The sequence below is a fragment of the Phocoena sinus genome, chromosome 4, assembly GCF_008692025.1.
Source record: "Phocoena sinus isolate mPhoSin1 chromosome 4, mPhoSin1.pri, whole genome shotgun sequence".
NCBI lineage: Eukaryota > Metazoa > Chordata > Mammalia > Artiodactyla > Phocoenidae > Phocoena > Phocoena sinus.
This window is the reverse complement of record NC_045766.1, coordinates 99,537,671-99,560,753: the sequence shown is the minus strand read 5'-3', so window position 1 is coordinate 99,560,753 and position 23,083 is coordinate 99,537,671. Positions and strand designations below refer to the sequence as shown.

The 23,083-nt window shown below is 36.8% G+C and overlaps 1 protein-coding gene across 1 annotated transcript in view; it reads left to right on the top strand.

Annotated features, from left to right (window-relative positions):
- The window catches only part of EPHA6 (EPH receptor A6), an 863,031-nt gene that overhangs the window by 644,855 nt on the left and 195,093 nt on the right, over window positions 1-23,083 (top strand). Inside the window, exon 11 of the mRNA XM_032630346.1 lies at window positions 3,463-3,648. Coding sequence (XP_032486237.1) covers window positions 3,463-3,648 — 186 coding nt within the window. The remainder of the gene's footprint in view (window positions 1-3,462; window positions 3,649-23,083) is intronic.

Sequence of the window (23,083 nt, the reverse complement as noted above, 5' to 3'; positions counted from 1 at the left end):
AGGTCTCTTGTGGACCAGTGTCCTGAAGTTGGCTCTCCCACCTCAGAGGCACAGCACTGAGTCCTGCCTGCAGCACCAAGAGCCTTTCATCCACACTGCTCAGAATAAAAGGGAGAAAAAGTAGAGAGAAAGAATTAGTAGAAGTAGGAAGAAAGAAAAAAGAAAGAAAGGAAGGAAGGAAGTAACAAAGAAAGGAAGAAGAATAGAAGGAAAGAAGGAAAGAAAGAAAGGAGGGAGGGAGTGAGGGAGTGATGGTGGGAGGAAGGAAGGAAGGAGAGTAGGAAGGAAAGAAGAAAGAAATAAAGAAGATAAAGTAAAATAAAATAAAGTAAAATATAATAAATATAAATATAATATAATATAATAAAATATATAATAATATATATAAATATATAATATAAATATATAATATAATAAAATATAAATATAATAAATATAATAAAATTATTAAATCAAAAAATAAGAAAAAAAATTTTTTAAAAAAAAGGATAGATAGAACCTTAGGACAAATGGTGGAAGCAAAGCTATATAGAGAAAATCTCATACAGAAGCATACCCATACACACTCACAAAAAGATGAAAAGGGGAAAAAAATCATAAATCTTGCTCTCAAAGTCCACCTTCTCAATTTGGGATGATTCGTCATCTATTCATGTATTCCACAGATGCAGGGTACATCAAGTTGGTTGTGGAGCTTTAATCCACTACTTCTGAGGCTGCTGGGAGAGAGCTCCCTTCCTCTTCTTTGTTCTCACAGCTCCCAGCGGCTCAGTTTTGGATTTGGCCCCGCCTCTGCGTGTAGGTCGCCGGAGGGCGTCTGTTTTCACTCATATAGGACGGGGTTAAAGGAGCCGCTGACTCAGGGGCTCTGGCTCACTCAGGCCGGCGGGAGGGAGGGGCACGGAGTGTGGGGCGAGCCTGCGGTGGCAGAGGCTGGCGTGACGTTGCACCAGCCTGAGGTGCGCCACGCGTTCTCCTGGGGAAGTTGTCCCTGGATCCCGGGACCCTGGCAGTGGCGGGCTGCACAGGCTACCCGGAGGGACGGTGAGGAGAGTGACCTGTGCTCGCACACAGGCTTCTTGGTGGCGGCAGCAGCAGCTTTAGCTTCTCCTGCCTGTCTCTGGGGTCCACGCTTTTAGCCGCGGCTCGCGCCCGTCTCTGGAGCTCCTTTAAGCGGTGCTCTTAATCCCCTCTCCTCGTGAACCAGGAAACAAAGAGGGAAGAAAAAGTCTCTTGCCTCTTCAGCAGCTCCAGACCTTTTCCCAGACTCCCTCCTGGCTAGCTGTGGTGGACTAACCCCTTCAGGCTGTGTTCACGCCGCCAGTCCTCTCCCTGTGACCCTACCGAAGCCCGAGCCTCAGCTCCCAGCCCCCGCCCACCCCGGAGGGTGAGCAGACAAGCCTCCCGGGCTGGTGAGTGCTGGTCGGCACCGATCCTCTGTGCGGGAATCTCCCCGTTTTGCCCTCCGCACCCCTGTTGCTGCGCTCTCCGCGGCCCCGAAGCTCCCCCACTCCGCCACCCGCAGTCTCCGCCCGCGAAGGGGCTTCCTAGTGTGTGGAAAACTTTCCTCCTTCACAGCTCCCTCCCACTGGTGCAGGTCCTGTCCCTATTCTTTTGTCTCTGTTTTTTCTTTTTTTCTTTTGCCCTACCCAGGTACGTGGGGAGTTTCTTGCCTTTTGGGAGGTCTGAGGTCTTCTGCCAGCGTTCAGTAGGTGTTCTGTAGGAGTTGTTCCACGTGTAGATGTATTTCTGGTGTATCTGTGGGGAGGAAGGTGATCTCCGCATCTTACTCTTCCGCCGTCTTCCCCTCGTCCTGCTTTTTATTTCTAATGTTTACATGTTTACACATAATTTAGGAAGCAAAGTTTTGGCTTATTTCCTTTCTAGTTTTTTTTCATTTAGAAAAACATCTTAACATCTATACCGAAATATAATTAATATTCATGAATAGTCAACATTTAGTTGACTGTAATGAATTGGTTCAAAGAAAATATGGATAATCTGTGGTGCTGCAAAAATTTAATTTGATCCTCTACACTTAAACTTACATAGCATCGAGCTACTGGCCAGAACTGCTAGCTAATAAACCAACTGAAGATATTTTAATTTTTATTTCTTTCACCTTTCCAAAGATTTATATAATTTAAAGCACATAAATAATACTTTACAGTTTGTAAGCACTTTTATATGCATTATCACTTTTGATCTTCCCAGTATCCTTATGGGGAAGGAACATTATAGAATTACAAAAGGTTTCATTATTATATTCACTTATAGATGAATAAATTGGGGATCAAGCATCATGCTTTTAAGTAAATGCAGGGAATTGACCATAGAAAAATTAAATATGAAATCTCAAGCTTTATTGAATTTACTGCATTGCACTGAGAAGTCTCTGACCGTCCTTCCCTCAATAACCCCTCTAGTCAACCTTGTCTCCTTACTGCCCTACGTCCATGTCATTCTCTTTACTGTTTCTGACCGTTGAAACTTCGTCTTTACTTCCCTCACTCCATATACTCCTGTCTGGAATGTTGCCAGTTTTCTTGAATATCTGAATCCTAACCATCATTCAAAGTCCAGCAAAAGTTTCCACCTCCTCCAGGAAGTCTTGCAGCTCCCATTGTTCTTACTTAAATAATACAACGTTTGCATGGATTGGTTCTTAGGTTTCTAAGTGTTTCAATGTTTCATCTAAATTCTCCTTCTAGACTATAAGCTACAAAGAACAAAGACCAGCTCTTATACTTCTTTGAAATCCACAGCACTCTAGCACTAGATATATATGTAGTAAATTCATGATAAATATTTGGCTGTTTTTTAATCTATCCATTGGAGCCATTGCTGAACTGTAGATAATCTTACTGTATTTGTACTCAAACCATGTGACATGTAATTTAACCTGTGTGAACTCAACTATAATAAGTAATTATAGTTAATTATAATTAACTATAATTATAGTGTGGTCTTTTCAATATGTTCATATACCAGTTGACCCTAGCATTGATTTCTAATGGCAGTGAAGCCCAGACATATGCCTGTGCGATCAAATCAACTACATATATGCCTGATGGATTCCGTGAAAAGAGCAGGAATTTGGCCCATATATCAGTATTGAGAACAGGAACAGGAAATGTTATGGAGTGATTGCTTTTCTATAGAATTGCATTAGCATCACCCATTCTGCCTGTCATAATTTCTCAGCAGATCAGGGATATCTATCAATGGAAGTTCCTGTGGTATAGTATATGAAAATGCATTTCATTATTCCTTACAAATGATGCTGATCAGACATATTGTCATTACAAGTTTAATTTTTAAGGAAGAGATCTCTGTGTAAAAATGGCACACTTGAGAGTCATCATCTTAAAAGACAAAAAGATGGTACTTTGTGACAATTCAATTTTTCTGGAATATAAGTATTCTGTTTAAACAACTAACTACTTTTGTTCATATTTTAAGGTGAATTTGGAGAAGTCTGTAGTGGGCGTTTGAAAACACCAGGGAAAAGAGAGATCCCAGTTGCCATCAAAACTTTGAAAGGTGGCCACATGGATCGGCAAAGAAGAGATTTTTTAAGAGAAGCAAGTATCATGGGTCAGTTTGACCACCCAAATATCATTCGATTAGAAGGTGTTGTCACAAAAAGTAAGTACTTATTTTCTTCTATTATATATCTGTCTCAATTCCTTAAGTTAAAAAAAAGGCTTAATAGCAATATCACAGCCACTTAGGGGATAACTTAGTTCAGTTATCATCTTCAGATATCGTCCATTGGAGTCTTGATATTAGTCTATGACATTATCAGAGTTTGCATTGGTCACCAAACAGCCTTGAAATGTTTTTTTATTACCTGTAAATCATTTTCTAATTTAACTTGAAATAATAAATCAAGGTAAAGGGTTATATATTTTTTCCTAATTTCTGTAAGCAATTCATTTCTTCTGAACCTGCCTAAATTTCAATATTAATAGGAGAAACAGTTAAAATATTTGGGGTCATTAAGGTAAAATAGTTCTGTTTGTAAATAAATGTCATATACAAATATAGAATGCTTTATCTAAAGAAAACTTTTAAATAAAAAGTTCTTTATGGAACCTACCTACATAAATGCCATTAGAACTGTATTATTTTAATTTATATAAAATGAAGAAAAGGATTACAATTTCTGAAATAAAAATCCAGTTTTTACAGAAATAGTGGGATCAAAACCATTCCTTTGGGAAAAAAGTTTCTCAGAAATCCAAAACTAATCACATCATCTAAGAAATAGATTGCAATATATTCACTTTTATTTGAATAATGATAAGGCATAACTTAATATTTCTCCTTATTTTATTCACTAATGAGTTATAACATAAAACTCAATATAGTATGGCATTATAAACTCATAAAAATAATCTCTTTGAGAGGCATTTTTCTTTTGTAAAACTGAAATTTCTTTTAAAACCATTTAGATGAAATTGAAATTTCATGTTATATTTGGAAGAAGGAAAGTGTAAAAGCTTAGCAAAAACATTTAGCTGACTCTGTGTCTGAAACTCCAAAGTCCTTCTCACAATGCATTGGCCAACATGCTATCCAAGGAGAGCAGAAAATTACTGAAAGCCATGATAGTTTGGAGGATGCAAAAGTTTGCTTTTGATTTCAGCTGTTGCCATGGGCTGTTACTTTAGTGGCCTTAATAGAACCTTCCAGTATTCATGCCCTTGTGTTGTTCTCTCCCACATTGATCGTGGACTTCTCCGTGTGACTAGACTTGGCCTATGGGACATTAACAAGTGTGATACAAGTTGAAGCATCTTACATATTTGTACACTGGACCTTATCCTCTTGGAACACTCTGTCATGTAACTTAGTCTCCAATGTTGAGCAAAGCCAGTACATATGGTGAGACCACACGCAGAACTGCAAAGAGGAGAACTGAGGCATTCTAGTCAACAACAGCTCTACAAGAGCTCCCAGCAGATAGTCAGCACTGAGTGCCAGCTTTGTAAAGAACCATCTCAGACATTACAGCCCCTCCTTCTACTGCCAGATGGCTGCAGCTGCAGATGATATTTTGTGGAGCAAAGTATCCACCCAGCTCAGTCCAATCAACCTGTAAAATCATGAGAGGTAATAAAATGGTTGTTGTTTTAAGCCGCTCCGTTTTGGATAGTTTATTACACAGCAATAGATAACCAAACAGATGGACACCAGTTAGAATTCCACTCCTACCACTGAAGTCTTGTGAAGTTTTAGGTAGATGATTTAACATCTCTATTGTTTACTTTCACACTGTAAAATGGGGCCAAAATAAGTCCTACCCAATAGGAATGCTGTAAGGATTAATTTTATAAATGTATAAAGCATTTAGTATAGCATGTGACTCATAGTAAGCCGCATTAAATGGTAGCTATTATTGGTACTATAGTTTACCATTTCATTCTCATGGCAACTCTTATGCATATCTGCTGAACCTTCAGTATTCACTGAAGGATATTGAATATCAAATGGGTGAATTAACCCACATAAGGACCTCTAATCCATAGTAAGTGGTATGACTGATGTTCAAACTGAGGTCTGTCTGTTTGACAGACCCATGGGATATTTTGTTTCTTTGCTTTTTATTTTGCTGTATCACAGTGAATAAGTCAGAGTTTTACACTTTGCCTTATCTGAATTAAATAGCATTAAATAAATGACAATCTGAATAAAATAATACAATACTTTTTTAAAATAAGGAAAATATTTAGATGAGTGGAATAAACTACCTCTTATGTAAAATTTGGAGAGATCCAGATATGCCACAATACCTAGCAAAAATACTTATCTAAAAGAGAGAGAGGAAACAACATATTAATTATTTCTTTTATATTTTCTGACTTCCTTGTCATTAATTTAGCATGAACATTTCAAGTTATTCCTTCTGTTTTATATCTCTCTGGAATGAAAAAGATAATTTTAAAGTTGGATTATGAACCTTTGCAAAGCATTTAAAATAATTTAAGTATGCTGTTGAAGTCCTCGTATGAGTATTTATGCATGAAATATCTGGAAATAAATATCTAACAATAAATTCAGATCAGATATTTATTTTCTACCTTTGATAAATCACATTCTGTGAATTATTCATGTATCCCTATGTGTTTTATTATCTATCTATATAATATTATATGTAATTTGGCCCTATGAAGTAGTAGGAATTATTCTAAATCAACTGAAGAGGTTTAATAAGATAATCTATGGCACTTGTCTGCCAGTTTGAAATACTCAGTTTATTTCACAAAGACATTCAAACAACTAACACAGTGATTGCTTTACATCTCTAACAATCTTGTGTAAAATTGGGACCAGTGACCCTTACGTAGCCCAATTTGTATGATTCCTAGGTGAAGGTCCTTATTCCATTTTAAGAAAAAGAAAAAGAATGAGAGAAAAGATAAGAAAAGAAAGGCTAATTGAGAAAGGATAGATTCAATATGTTTTTGAGTGGCAATAATCATTGTAGTTTTAACTTGTAAGTATGAGCCCCACATAAGGGTGTTGTGGTGATGCTGAGGTGGGTGGTGGAGATGGGGAAAGGAATAATTCCCGCAAAGACAAGTGGGCGTATTTATACTGTTATCTTCTTGCAAATGCTATGGGATTTTTAGGAGAAAGGCAATAAATAAATGAATGCCTCATTCCCATAAATACATGGTAATTGTTCCACGATTACCCTTAAGTGGCTAAGAGATAGCTAGCAATTAATGCTCCCTAAGGACTATCGTATTGCATAAAAGATAATACTGACAAAGATAAAGATGCAGTATAGGTTTATACAGTCATGTTAGTAGATTATCCTGGGGTTCTGAGAAATAAATGCACTGACTCTCAGTTGCAAGTAATGCAAAATTATAGATCAAAATCTTCATCAGATTCTTTTATAAATTCTTAATATGCATAATTTTATCTTACCTATAGGTTTTATTGCCAAGAGATACATATTATAAAGTTCTTGGAAACACTTTTGCTCTTTCATACTTGTGCATATAACTACTTTTATTATAAACTTCAAAGTTAAATGATTAAAAGCTGTATTATATAGAAAGTGTGTCAGATAAAAGTTGAACCTATTTGTTTGACACACATCACAATTTCATTAACCTATTAAGAAGCAACTGATATAGAAAGAGATTAATCCAGCTAAACCATTTGCTTAGCACATACATTTTCTCCAAGAAGCAAATAGAAGCCATCAGTTAGAGAACAGACTTGTAGCTATTAGTACCATGGATAGTAGCAGTTTGTAACAGGTGATGTATACACAAGTGTCATTAACTACATATCCAAAAGAGAAAGTGCTACCTTCTATAAAAAGATAAGAATTGTGGTTAAATGATAAACACAATGCAGTAACCACACTCTAGAAGATGGGGCCCTACAGTTTGAATTCATGATGATATGGAAGAACCAAAAGGAGAAAGAATGAAGTGCCTATCTCCCAGCTTAGGTAACAACTAAATGTAGGTATACTAACTACATCTCAAATAAATCATAAATCCAGTGAGGAATAATAGAAGTCAATCAGGATATCAAATAAATTCCCAAACATAAATTTATTTTATCATGGGATATTGCTAAGGACTCTAGAACAGCATAGAATCTATAACACAAAGTACTGGGCCTGCACAAACCATCTTTAAATATTCCAGAATATTGAGGGTTCCTTCCAAATAATTTTGATGGGTCCACATGGACTCTAAGTCAGAGAGTAGATTCAGACCAGTCAAATAGACAATAAATACACAAGAACTGTTTCTCCAGTCCCAGAATTGCATTTTACTTGTCAAGTAATACATTCTCTAAGATTTCGACTATTACAGTTGCCACCAATATGATAGCTGCCTCTCAACCTGCTTGTATATTCTGCTACTTGACACAGGGTCTTGTGCAAGTTATTAAGTGTCTTTAAGCCTCAATATTTTCCTCTGCACAAAAGATTGAAAAGTTCAGATTGTACTACAAAACAAGAAAGGTCACATCTAACCCTAACATGTTTGTATTTCATTCCTTTGCCAAAAGAAAGAGTCATGAGATGTTGGTAAGGAAAGTTTGTGCCAGTAATAACTTACCACCCCACCTCCAACTTTATTATAATGTCAGGTTCGTATTGGTGATCAGGAAGAAACAAAAAGTGCCTTTAATAATGTGTTTATCTTACAGTCTGTAAAGTAGAAAAGTATAGGTAAAATTTTGCTGTAAGCAAAATCAAGGTTTTGATATTTGGAATATATGTTGAAGGGAGTAAAACATTCTGTGAAACTGATTCTAATGAAAGAAATTAGACTTCTTTGTGAAATTCAGCTACTCAACTAGCTAAGGTAGGTTAAGAGTTTTATTTTACTTTGTTTTGTTTTCCTAGGAACATTTACTGAGCACCACCAAGGTGTCAGACACTACTGCTTATTAAAACCTAGAGATAGAGAAAAAAAGGTCTCAGTGCTCTTGAGAAGCTCATTGGTTGGCTCCAGTCTACTGGGAGCAACAAACAAGTAGGCCAGTATTTCCCGATATGGTGCGGCATGGGCTATTTTGGATACAATTATTCATTAACTTATTCATTATTTTATTCAGAGAATATTAGTTGGGTGCCAACTCTTCTAACCACTGGTAATAGAGTAGTGAAAAAGACAGAGCTTTTACCTGCTGGAGGAAACAAAAAGGAATCTAAATATATCAATATAATTTTAGATAAAGAGAACAAACCTGAGTGAAGTGAAGGAGCAAGCTATGCTAGGGTTTGGTAGGATAGTATTCCAGGCAGAGGAAACAATAAGTTCTAAACCCTTGTGCTAAGAAAGAATGTGTCATGTTGGGGGAGCATCGAAAACAGCTGGAGCTAAGTAATAACAGTGTGAATTATATATTGAAAGAAAAAACTAGAGGCAGGTAAAACAGTAAGGAGGCTAGTATAATAATCCAAGTGAAAAATGATGAGAAAGATAAAGAGAAGAAATAGATTCAAGAGCTGTTTCCAAGGTTAAATTAGGAGACTTGAGTGACTGATTATATATGGGGATTGAGGGAATGGGGATGGTTTTGGATGACTTCCAAGCTTCTGGTTTACATAAGCAGGGAGATGGAAAGGAAATTATGGAGAAATAATAGATTTGGAGGGTTAACAATGAATTCTGATTTGGATGTGATAAGTTGGAAGTGTCTTGGACATTTAAAGACTTCCAGGAAGCCTCTGAAGCCTGGGTAGGATTCTGGTGTGTGGGTGCAAATGATGGGTGGTGATCAGTAGTTGAAGCCATCGGGAGGATGAAATTACCCAGAAGGTTGAGGAGAACTAGCCCTAACAGGCTGACTTAAAAAGAAAAGCTTATGAAAGAGACAGACAGAACAACCTGGAAGAAGGAGGACAGATCTCTAAGAATGAAAGATGGGTCATTAGCATAAAATGAGCTGGGAAGCCAAATAAAATAAGGATTGAGAAGCATCTATTGGATGGAGAAACTAGGAGGACACAGCCCACTGTGAGAATCAAGGCCAAGATTGCAGTGGACTTTAATGTGAGTGAGGCATGTGTGCACTGCAGTCAGACTGATAGCTTAAAAAATGCAAATTAGGGCTTCCCTGGTGGCGCGGTGGTTGAGAGTCCGCCTGCCGATGCAGGGGACACGGGTTCGTGCCTGGTCCGGGAAGATCCCACATGCCGCGGAGCCGCTAAGCCCATGAGCCATGGCCACTGAGGCTGCGCGTCCGGAGCCTGTGCTCCACAACGGGAGAGGCCACGACAGTGAGAGGCCCGCGTACCGCAAAAAAAAAAAAAAAAAAAAATGCAAACTAGATTGTGTTCATTTCTTACTTAGATTCCAAATGCTTAGCATTCTTTAAATCATTTATTCATTTAAGTAATATTTATTATGTGCCTAACTACTATGCTCCAGCACTTTTCTAAGCATTAGGTATTTGGCAATGGATAAGAAAGTCAAAACGCCTCCCCTCCTGGGTCAGGTCCCTGGGTCTTCTTTCTCTGGTTTCATTCTCCACCATCCCTCTTAAATACTAGATTGCTTTCATACTAAATGACAAAATCATCTCAAAACTTATTCTCATTTTCCCATGTATTCTTTCTTTTCTAAATCCCTGAGGCACTGGAAGAAAATGTACCAAAGTGACCCTAAATGGGTACAAAGATAACTATGGTATGCAAAGATTGTTGGTAGCTAGAAGACCCAGCTGCCTTTGGAGTTACCCGCCTTCCTTTTTTCAATCATGTACAAGGCTAGATCATTTGCTGAGGTGATAGGCAGAGGGCCTGAGGTGTTGGTGAATATTTGAACTGGCTCTTGAGAAAAGTGTGAAAGAAAACTGATTAGGAAAGGTTAGAAAGATTGTGGGTATTACTAAGAACACAAGAGAACCTGGAGATCAGGACAGAAGCTGCTGCCCCAAAGAACACTGTTGATAAATGAGGAAAAGAGTTGATAGCATGACAGTAGGAAGAGATGCAACCCGAGGGAAAAGGAAAGATGAGAGGCAACAAAAAGAGAAGAAATAGAGATTTTTTCTCTTCTCCTACCATCTTTAATATTTACTGTTTACGGAAATTAGTGATGAATTATTCTTATGCAGTTTCTGGAGTCTAACGGAGTCTCAGGAGACCTACTGCAAAGTATTTGCCACTTGGAATTATAATGTATACATATGGATAAATAGAAAATGAACCAAGTGTGACTCTGAGAAACAGTAACAAAATGACATAGTCTGGTGGCCCTGTGTATCACACTGTTCAAGCAGCACTAGGGCTACTCAGGATCACCAGCTTATTTTCCTTCTGCCAGAGTGTACTTCTCTCTTTACAAGAGAGAATAAACTTCCCCTGTATTCAGAAGGAATTTATTCTTGTCTCTTCAGTGTTTAAGTATCTGAGTTTTCCCAAGGTCATTCACTCTAATCACCTCCCTAGATCTACTTCTAACTTACTGTCTCCTTCCTGTGGTTCTCTCTTTCCTAAGCCAGCCTGCTAATTATTGGGTAGACTATAATAAGAAGTATCAGTTTAAAAATTCTAGTAACAGGTTGCTCAGTCTGAATATAACACTGTAAGAACTAGGAGAGAAAAGAGAATATAAAAACAACTTTATGCATACATAATATTGCCTTTTAATACATCTAAATAAAATTGAATAGAGCCATCTAGAGGGTGAAATCTTACTCATTTCAAAAGTGAAAATTCTTTCCAAATCATTTGGAAAGAATGATACAATTTGTCTGGTAAAGAGTTTGATGGCTCCAAATTTGAGAAGGGCTATAGATAAATCCATGTTATAGACATTAATTTGCATCCATAAACTCAGGAGAATGAGTACCATCCTTCCAGGCTGCAAGGTAAAGTAACCAGTCATTACTTAGGAACTTTTACACCAAGTTCCTAATAGTCTTATGTATTGATAGGAGTGAATAAAGACCAGTAGGAATCTTAATCACTGAAAATGATTATTGGCCCCTTAAAATGATTATTGGCTCCTTGTATATGTGATTTCTGATTTAAAAAATTATTGGCCCCTTAAAAATTATTGGCTCCTTGTATATGTGATTTCCGATTTAAAAAATTATCTCAAGGTAATGAATGGAAATCTATCAGTGTCCTTACTTAATCCCTTGATGAATATCTTAATGCTTGTTTTGTTGTTGTGGGAATATATTACTATAACTTTCCTTAAATTTTCACCTTTATATAATTTCAGACTTACAGAAAAGTTATTCAAATAATATAGTTCCAATATAACTCTCACTGTTTCCCCTGATGTATTTTACATAAGCATAGGACTATTATCAGTGCCAAGAAACAAACATCTGTATAGTACTATTTACTTAACTACAGACTTTTATTCAGATTTTATCAGCTTTTCCACTAGTGTCCTTTCTCTCTTCTAGGACTCATCCAGGATCCCACATTGCATTACTTAGCGCATCTCCTTAGTCCAGTCTGCCTTTAATCTGTGCAATTCTTCAGTCTTCCCTTGTCTTTCATGACCTTGACAGTTTTCAAAACTACTAGTCAGTGATTTGTAAAATGTCCATTAGTTTGGGTGTGTCCGTTGTTTTTTCATGATTCAATTTGTGGTTATGAATTTTTGGCAGGAACATCACAAAAGTTGCATACCCTCTTTATGCATTATATCCGAGGGTACATCATGTCCACGTGCATTATTCCTGGGGATGTTAACAGCGGTCACTTGGTTAAGGTGATGTCTCCTAGAAAGTTACTGAAAAATTACTTTTCCCCTCTTGTAGTTAATGTATATTTGGGAGGAGATTAGACTATGCAAATATCCTGTTTTTCCTCAGACTTTTCCCCATTAATTTTATCATCTGTAGCAGATCTTGCCTGCAACAATTACTGCTGTCATATTTTAATGGTGATTTTTCTATTTTTCTCTTTCCTTCTATATTTATTAATCAAAACATTTCTTTAAGGAAGAACTGTGTTTCAGAATGTTCTGTAAATGGAATTACCCAATAAGTAGCCTTTCAGACCTGGCTTCTTTCTCTTAGCAGAATGCACTTGAGATTCATGCCTCTTTGTTGTTGCTGAGCAGTACTCCTCTGTATGATGTACCATCAGTTTGGTTCTGCATTCAGCGGTTGAAGGACATCTGGGTTGTTTCCAGTTTGGAGGATGATTTATAAAACTGATACGAACATTCATGTGTAAGTCTCTGTGTAAACACATATTTCTATTTATCTTGGAGAAATACCTAGGTGTGGAATGACTAGGTCCAATGGTAAATATATGTTTAATTTTCTAAGAAACTGCCAAACTGTTTTCCAAACTGGATGTTCCATTTTACATTTCCACTAGTAATTAATGAGCAATGCTTGATACTGTCTTTTTTTTTTAATTAGCCATTTTAGTGAGTCTATATTGGTATCTTACTGTCATTTTAATTTGCATTTCCTATGTCTGTTGATTTTGATCATCTTTCCATATGTGTGCTCGCTATCCATATATCTTTTTTGGTGAAGTGTGTCTTCAGATTTTTACCCATTTTCTTTCATTGGGTTGTTTTTTCTTAATGTTGAGTTCTAAAAGTTTTTTTTTTTAATATTTTCTGGATACAGTTCTTTGTCAGAAATGTGATTTGTAGATATTTTTCCAGTTTGTAGCTTGTTTTTCTATTCCATGAAGAGTGTCTTTAGCAGACTAAGTGTTTTTAATTTTGATAAAGTCTAATTTTTTTTACTTTTTTCTTTTATGGATTGTGCTTCTCTGTGTGGTATCAAGAAACTCTTTACCTAGTCCAAAGTCACAAAGACTTTCTCTTCTACTCACCTCTAGAAGTTTTACATATAGGTCTATGATCCCTTTTGAATTAATTTTTGCATAAACTGTGAAGAATGGGCCATGGTTCTTTTTTTCTTTTTCTTTCTTCCTTTGCATATGGAAAATTTCACCACCATTTGTTGAATTCTTTTTTTTTTTTTTAAGGTGCAAGCCTGTTTTGCCTCATTTTTAACTTTCTTTCCTTGCTTGGAATCCTTCAATGGCTTTCCTTCACCCACAGGACAAAATTCATGCCACTGTATATAGAAATTCAAGGTTCTAAAGATTGGACTCCACTCACAGCATATCTTTAGCCTTATTTCCTGCCTTCTCTACCTCAGTTTATATTCTATTAACAGTAAATCACTATGTGATTCATATTTCAAATGAAATATTCAAATGAATAGTTCAGTGAATCAGTGACTGATCGTATTTGATCATACTTGGCCCTCTTCTTGGAAATTCCTCTCTTTCCCACAGCCCCATCGCCCTTAACCAGCAAACTCTACTTATGAGGGATGACTCAGCTTATATGAAACATCTTTTCTTAATCTTTATACTGGTAGATATCTACATTGCACTTAACAAGTTGTGCTATAATTATCATTTATATGTATGACCCAAAAGTCTACTGTTTCTTAACTCTTACCCTATAATATTAGGACCTCTGCACCCTTTTGCAATGACCATGAGTTTTTTCTGGGAGAGCAATGCAGCATCTGTACTGTCTTTTACACCTGTTAGGGCTCCCTCTTACCTTTACATTTCCTGCCCACAGCCCTTGTAGAGGCTCCAGCAGCCCAGCCACTGCCCATTAGTAGGGAAAAACTATCCTGCCATTCATTTGATTTCTGATGACCCTTAATTTCCTGTTAATTAAGGGTTAAACTCAGTGTACTTGCCACCCCACATTCTCCATTTAATCTTTTTTCAAAAAAATAAATTTATTTACTTATTTTTGGCTGCATTGGGTCTTTGTTGCTGTGTGTGGGCTTTCTCTAGTTGCTGCAAGCGGGGCTACTCTTTGTTGCAGCGTGCAGGTTTCTCACTGCAGTGGCTTCTCTTGTTGTGGAGCACGGGCTCTAGGCACACGGGCTTCAGTAGTTGTGGCACGCGGGCTCTAGAGCACAGACTCAGTAGTTGTGGCGCACAGGCTTAGTTGCTCCGCAGCATGCGGGATCTTCCCGGACCAGAGCTCAAACCCATGTCCCCTGTACTGGCAGGTGGATTCTCAACCACTGTGCCACCAGAGAAGTCCCTCTCCATTTAATCTTAATTTTCTATTCTAGCTTCATCTTACTCACCCCTCAAGCTCCCTCCTCCCAAATCTCCAATACATACCCCCCGATGCATATTTTATATTACTTGCTTTTGGATAGAGGGGGAAATCCTATGTTATATTGGAATGGGGATTTGGGGAGGCCATGATATCTTGAGGGTAGTCTTTATTTTATTTATTGTGGTGCCTAGCATGGTGCTGAGCATACAGTAAACACTAAGTTCATATGAATGAAGGAAAATTGTAAGATAGGAGGAAAAGGAAGGAAAGGATAGGGGTAGAATAAAAAGAAAGAGGGAAGAAAGTAAAGGAAAGAAGGAACCTAATTTTTCAAGGACTTCAAGCCCAATTTTAAATTTGAACACTCTCTAATGTCAGTTACATTTATGTGAAATTGGCAGCTTTTCTCATAATTGTGCTTCTCTGTACTTTTGTAATTTCTTCTTCCTCTGAACAGCAATCATATTTTACCTGTTTTTCTCCTATGAAATTTTAACTATATATGTTACATTATAATGTTTTAGGAACATGTCTTTTTCTACTGTACCAGAATCAACTTCAGAGTAGGACTACATTACCTAGTCTATATCTTATATGTTATAACACTCAATCTCAACTTCGGAATGGGTGAAGAAATATGATAGTGTGTTTCCTCAGCCTGAGAAATAAAAGTAGGCACAACTTAGACACTCATGATTGAGATGCAGCAACAGAATGATGTGAATTTATTGACATTTCTATTAGGTTACATCAATCACTGTGAGTGAATTTATTCATTTCCCACTCCTCACAAATGTCAGCCAAAGACATCAGTGATTTTTTTTTCTCCTTTTCATTCAGATGCAATGGCTATTTTAGGATTCTTGGGCCTGAAAATAATGCATTGACCTTTCCCCTAAACATTAATGGCATGATTCTCTTGAAATAAGCTCAGTTTTCATTTTGGCAAAGCCATATATGGGACATGCTATTGTAGTTGGTACAGCAATCCATAAATACAGAAAGCTATGGCACCTCTGTGACTTTGTCCCTATTTCATATACCTAATCACTGAAGTATTCCATTACACTGGAATGAAAGTATACAAAAATGCCTTCCATTAGCTGGAGTTTCTGTGATTTAATGATTTCTTTAATATAGATAATATCTCATTGCAAGAAATTCCAGGATATTGCCTAGGGAACACAGGTCTGGATAGGAAGTATAAGGCTGCTGGAGAAACTCAAGCAAAAGGAAGGGTGGCTTAAAAAGAGGAAGATGCAAGGATGAGCCTTAGCAGGATTTCTTAGTTTGTTCCAAGAAATAAAGAAACTAGTTATTTCCCTAAAAGAAGATTTATAATTAATATAAGTATTTCTTACATGTTAGCTAAATAAATTTACTAAAACAAAAACAAAAGCCTCCCTTATGTCAATTCTAACGTTCCAAATTTTTCTGCCTCAGTGAAACAATGTTTCTAGGTCATACCTAGAAACAGTGTTTCTAGGTGATGGATAACAGACTCAGAAAGTATTTCACACCAAGTAACTCCAAGTAAAAAAAACTGGAAGACTACATTTATCAAATAATGAAAGTTTTAATCATACAACTTATAAAGCTTAAAATTACTGTTTTTAATAAGATGGGCCAAATGAAACAGTTGCTAAAACTAAAATAATGCTACCAGTTCTCTGAAATATTTCCCAGATTTTAGCTACAAGGGAAATTCTTAATTGCTAAGGAGGCCCACCCTTCAGTCTAATTACAGGAACCTATTCTTCTTATTAATTAAGATATTGAGAACTGGCTAGGAAAGCAGAAAGAAAAAATCATTGGTAGAGAAGCTGGTATGGATGGAGCAAATCCCTTTTGAAGTCAAATTTTAATCCTTTCAACCTACCCAATAAAGACTTCAAAGTAATAATCATTAAGATGCTCACTGATTTCAGGAGAAGAACACAGTGAGAATTTCAACAAAGAGTTCTAAAATATAAAGAAGAACCGAACAAAGCTAAAGAATAAAATAACTGAAATTTAAAAATATGCTAGAAGAAATAAACAGTAGTTTAAATGATACAGAGAAATGGATCAGCAATGTGGAAGACAGATTAGTGGAAATCACCCAAGCTGAACAGGGAAAAAAAAAACTTTAAGCAAGGATAGTTTAAGAGGCCCCTGAGACAACTTCCAGCGTACTAACATCTGCATTATAGGGGTCCCAGAAGGAGAAGAAAGAGAGAAAGGAGCAAAGAAATTATCTGCAGAAATAATAGCTGAAAACATCCCTAACCTGGGGAAGAAAACAGACATCCAAGTCCAGGAAGCACAAAGAGGCTCAAACAAGATGAATCTAAAGAGGTCCACACCAAGACACATTATCATTAAAATGGCATATAAAGAGAGAATCTTAAAATCAGCAAGAGAACAGATACTAGTTACTTACAAGGGAAGTCCCATGAGACTATCAACTGACTTAACAGCAGAAACTTTGCAGGTAAGCAGGGAGTGGTACGATGTATTAAAGTGATGAAAGCAAAAACCTACAACCAAGAAGATTCTGCCTGGCCAGGCTGTTGTTCAGATTTGAAGGAGAGATAAAGAGTTTTACAGAAAAGCAAAAGCTAAAAGTGTTTAGCACCACTAAACCAGTTTTACAAGAAATGTTAAAGTGACTTCTCTAAATGGAAAAGAGAAGACCACAGCAAGAAATATGAAAATTACAAAAGGAAAAAACTCATTGGTAAAGGAAAATATACAGTAGATCATCCACTTATAAAGCCAGTAGGAAGGTTAAAAGATAAAAGTGGGAAAACAGTGTCTATCCACAATAGACAATAAACAATACACAAAACAAAAAGATGTAGAACATGATGTCAAAAACATTAAACATAGAGGAGGGTGTAAAAATATAGGGTGGTCAGAATGCATTGAACCTTAAGAGATCGTCACTTAAAATAATCACATATGTATATAAGTTGTTTGATATGAACCTCAAAGTAACCACAAACCAAAAGCCTATAATAGATACACACACACAAAAAGAAAGGAACGCAAACATAACACTAAAGATAGCAACCCACAAATGGGAGAATAATTACAATTGCAGAGGTTCTCCCCAAGGAACACGGTGTCTGAGCCCAACATCAGGCTCCCTTGCCTGGGGGACCTGCTCCAGAAAGAGGATCCCCCAGAACACTTGGCTGTGAAGGCTTTGAAGGCCAGTGGGGTTTACTTTCAGGAGATTCAGAGAGCTGTGGAAATAGAGACTCCACTCTTAAAGGGAGCACCAAAATGTCACATGCTCCAGGACCCAGGGCAGAAGCAGTAATTTGAAAAGAGCCTGGGTTAGATCCACCTGCTGATCTTAGAAAGTCTTCCATGGGACATGATCCTGCCCACCAGAGAGCTCAGGACCTGGCCACACACCACTGCACAGATGCTAGGCCCAGGACCCCCAGGGCCCTGAAGCCAGAGACCCTGGGATACAGGTCCACCTGCCAGCTGGCAGACACCAGCCCCAGGACAACTGTAGCCCTGCAGCCTGCCATTGCAAGACCAATTCCACCCATCAGCAGGCCAACATGAACTTTGGGACACCCCAAACCCCAAAGCCAGCTGTGTCAAGAACAGGTCCCACTCACCAGCAGTCCAACAGCAGCTCTGGGATCCCTGGGCCCTGTGGCCAGACCCCAGGATTCCACTTTTCCCACCAGTGGGCCAGTACTAGCCCCAGGCCCCCCAGTGTCCCATAACAAGCTGCCTCATGGCCCAGCCCCACTACTCTCCCAAGACTGAACCAAGAAGAAATAGAAAATATGAACAGACCAACTGCCAGTAGTGAAATTGAATCAGTAATTAAAAAAAAAACTCCCAACAAACATAAGTCTAGGACCAGATGGCTTCACAGGTGAATTCTAACAAATATTTAGAGATGAGTTAACACCAATCTTTCTCAAACTATTCCAAAATTCCAAAATTTGCAGGGAAAAGAATGCTTCCAAACTCATTCTATGAGGCCAGTACCACCCTGATACCCAAACCAGACAAAAGATACCACAAAAAAAAAATTACAAGCTAATATCACTGATGAAAATACATGCAAAAATCCTCAACAAAATATTTGCAAACCAAATCCAACAATAAACCAAAAGGACCATGATCAAGTGGGACTCAACCCAGGGATGCAGGATTTTTCAATATCTGCAAATCAATCTTTGTGATATACCACATTAATAACCTGAAGAATAAAAACCATATCATCATCTCAATAGATGCAGGAAAAGCTTTTGAAAAAATTCAACATCCACTTATGATAAAAGCTTTCTAGGAAATGGGTATAGAGGGAACATACCTCAACACAATAAAGGTCATATATGATAAACCCACAGCTAACATCATACACAAAGGTGAAAAGCTGAAAGCATTTCCTCTAAGATCAGGAACAAGACAAGGATGCCCATTCTTGACATTTTATTCAACATAGTATTAGAAGTCCTAGCCACAATAATCAGACAAGTAAAAGAAATGAATGGAAACCAAATTGGGAAGGAAGAAGTAAAACTGTCACTGTTTGCAGATGATGTGATACTATGCATAGAAAATCCTAAAGAGGCCACAAAAAACCTACTGGAGCTCATCAATGAATTCAGTAAAGTTGTAGGATACAAAATTAATATACAGAAATCTGTTGCACTTTATACACTAACAATGAACTACTAAAAAGATAAATTAAGGAAACAATCCCATTTACAATCACATTAAAAAGAATAAAATGCCTAGTGATAAACCTACCTAAGGAGGTAAAAGACATCTACTCACAAAACTATAAGACACTGATGAAAGAAATTGAAGTCGACACAGATGGAAAGATATACTGTGTTCTTGGATTGGAAGAATTAATATTGCTGAAATACCCACACTACCCAAGGAAATCTTTAGATTTAATCCAGTCCCTAGAACAAATCATTTTAAAATTTGTATGGAAACACAGAAAACCCCAAATAGCCAAAACAATCTAGAGAAAGAAGAACAGAACTGGAAGTATCATACTTCTCACTTCAGACTATACTACAAAGCTACAGTAATCAAAACAGTATTGTACTGGCACAAAAACAGACACATAGATCCATAGAACAGAATTGAGAGCTCAGAAATAAACCAACACACTTATGGTCAATTGATCTACAACAAAGGAGGCAAAATATACAATGGAGAAAAGACAGTCTCTTCAATAACTAGTGCTGGGAAAACTGGACAGCTACATGTAAAAGAATGAAATTAGAACTTCTCACACCATCTACAAAAATAGACTCAAAATGGATTAAAAACCTTAGGTAAGGTAAGACCTGAAACCATAAAACTCGAAAAAAAAGAACACTCTTTGACATAAATCACTGCAATATTTTTTGGATCTGTCTCCTAAGGCAAAGGAAACAAAAGTAATAATAAACAAATGGGACCTAATTAAATTTAAAAGCTTTTGTACAGCAAGGGAAACCATCTGCAAAACAAAAATACCACCTACTTAATGAGAGAAACTATTTGCAAATGATATGACCAATAAGGGGTTAATATCCAAAATATATAAACATCTCATACAACTCAGTGTCAAAAAAACCAAACCAGTTAAACAATAAACAGAAGACCTGAATAGACATGGAAGACATTCAGATAGTCAACAGGCACGTGAAAAGATGCTCAACATTGTTAATCATCAGAGAAATGCAAATCAAAACCACAATGAGATATCACCTCATACCCGTCAGAATGGCTATCACCAAAAAAAATAAATAAATAACAAATGTTGGTAAGAATGTGGAGAAAAGGGAACCCTTGTACACTGTTGGTGGGAATGTAAATTGGTGCAGCCACTGTGAAAAACGGTATGGAGGTTCCTTTAAAAAGTAATAGTAAAACGACCATATGATGTAGCAATTCCACTCCTGGGTATATATACAAAGAAAAGAAAAACACTAATTGGAAAAGATACATGCAACCCAATGTTCATAGCAGCATTATTTACAATAACCAAGATAAGAAAACAACCTAAGTGTCCATCAACAGATGAATGGCTAAAGAAGATGTGTTGTATTTATATAGTGGAATACTACTCAGTTATAAAAAAAAAAAGAATGAAATGTTGCCATTTACAACAACATGGATGGACCTGGAAGGTATTATGCTTAGTGAATTAAGTCAGACAGAGAAAGACAAATACTGTATGTTATCACTTATATGTGGAATCTAAAAATAAAACAAGCTAGTGAATATAACAGAAAAGAAACAGACTCACAGATATAGAAAACAAACTAGTGGTTACAATGGGGAAAGGCAAGAGTGGAAAGTCAAGATAGGGATAGGGGATTAAGAGGTACCAACTACTATGTTTAAAATAAATAAACTACAAGGATATATTATACAGCACAGAGAATATAGCCAATATTTAGTAGTAACTATAAATGGAGTATAATCTATAAAAATTACTATGTTGTACACCTGAAACTAATGTAATATGGTTAATTAACTATACCTCAATAAAAAGGTAATTATTTTTTAAATAAATTTTTTAAAAAGAATAAAATATCTAGGAAAAATTTGAGGTATAAGATGTATTCTTGAGACTTTCAGTCATTGGTAAAAAAATTGAAAGTGTGACAAAACCACATGGAAAGCTGTGTCATGCTCATGGATTAGAAGAATTAATATTGTTAAAATACCCATGCTACCCAAAGCAATCTACAGATTTAATGCAATCTCTATCAAAATACCAGCAGCATTTTTCACAGTACTAGAACAAAAAATTCTAAAATTTATATGGAATCACAAAGGACCCCAAATAACAAAAGCAATCCTGAGAAAGAACAACAAAGCTGGAGGTGTCATGCTCCCTGATTCCAAACTATACTGCAGAGCTATAATAATCAAAGCAGTATGATACTGGCACAAAAACAGACATATAGATCAAAGGAACAGAATAGAGAGCCCAGAAATAAACCCAAACTTACATGGTCAATTAATATATGACAGAAAGGTGAGAATACACAGTGGAGAAAAGACAGCCTCTTTTATCAATGATGTTGGAAAAACTAGACATCTGCATGCAAAAGAATCAAATTGGACTACTTTCACACACCATATATCAAAAAAAACCCTCAAAACAGGTGGATGACTTAAATGTGTCCATTGATGAATGGATAAAGAAGTTGTGATGTGTATATACAATTTAATATTATTCAGACTTTTAAAAAATGAAATCTTGCCACTTGCAACAACATGGATGGATCTAGAAGGCATTATGCTAAGTTAAATAAGTCATACAGAGAAAGACAAATACCATATGATTTCACTTATATGTGGAATCTAAAAAGAAAACAAATAAAATTAAATAGGACTCACAATTGCAGAGAAGAAATGGATGGTTGCTTCAGGGAAGGAATGGGTGGTAGGAGCAAATAGGTGAAGGAGATTAAGAGGTACTAACCAGTTAAATAATAAGTCACAGAGGGATAATATACAGCATAAGGAATATGGTCAATAATATTGTAAAAGCTTTATATGGGACAGATTGTTACTAGAATTTTCGTGGTGATCATTTCATAATACTGTATGTGCAAGTGTCAAAATGCTATGTAGTGCACCTGAAACTAACATAACATTGCATGTCAGCTGTATTTCAATTTAAAAAACTTTAAAAAATTACTCAGAAACATTATGAGAAAAGTCACACTGGAATTTAGAATCTTGGCAAATCAATTTTGGAAAGACAAAATAAACCTACTTCAAACTTTAGCCTCAATGGGTAATATTAGAGGCAGGTATTGCAGTAAATACTATTTTTGTAGTTTCTAAATTTTGTCCCCAAAGCACTTCTTCAATGATGCAGAAATAATAGAACAATGATTATCTAGTTATAAATACTTTATATTCTGATTTTTAAAAGCTGTAACTTCTTTTTGTTCTTTCAGTGTCTCACAACCTTTTTGCTTTCCAGAATTGAATCTTCTCCTACAAAGCATTGCACACAACAGTCAAGTTAGCTTCACTTCAGCGAACACATTAGAGAACCTGTTAATGTCACTTTGTGACTCTCTGGACCCCAAATTAAAGAAATCTTCCCTAGACTAAGACAACTGCTTCATAACTGCTCTTCCTGCTGTCACTCTTGCTCTCACCACAACCCATTCTTCAGCCAGAGTGATCTTTGTAAAAGAAAATTTGCAGATTGCACTCAGGGGGAAAAAAATCTAAAGTCTTCCTTTGGTCTGCAAGGCCTTTAATGATCTGAACTCTGCTTACTTCTAAGACGTTGTCTTCTGCCTCTTTCCCCTTCTAATCCACTGTGCTCCAGACCAGCTGTGTGCTTTGAACACACCAATCTCACTGCTGCTCAGAGCTCCATATGTTCCCATTTACTGCCACCACCTTCCCAAATATCCTCACAAGGCTGGCTTCTGAAAACCTGAAAACCGTACCTAAATCTAAAGTAACCATCCTCTTCACCCTTAGGCAGTCTTTATCCTGTA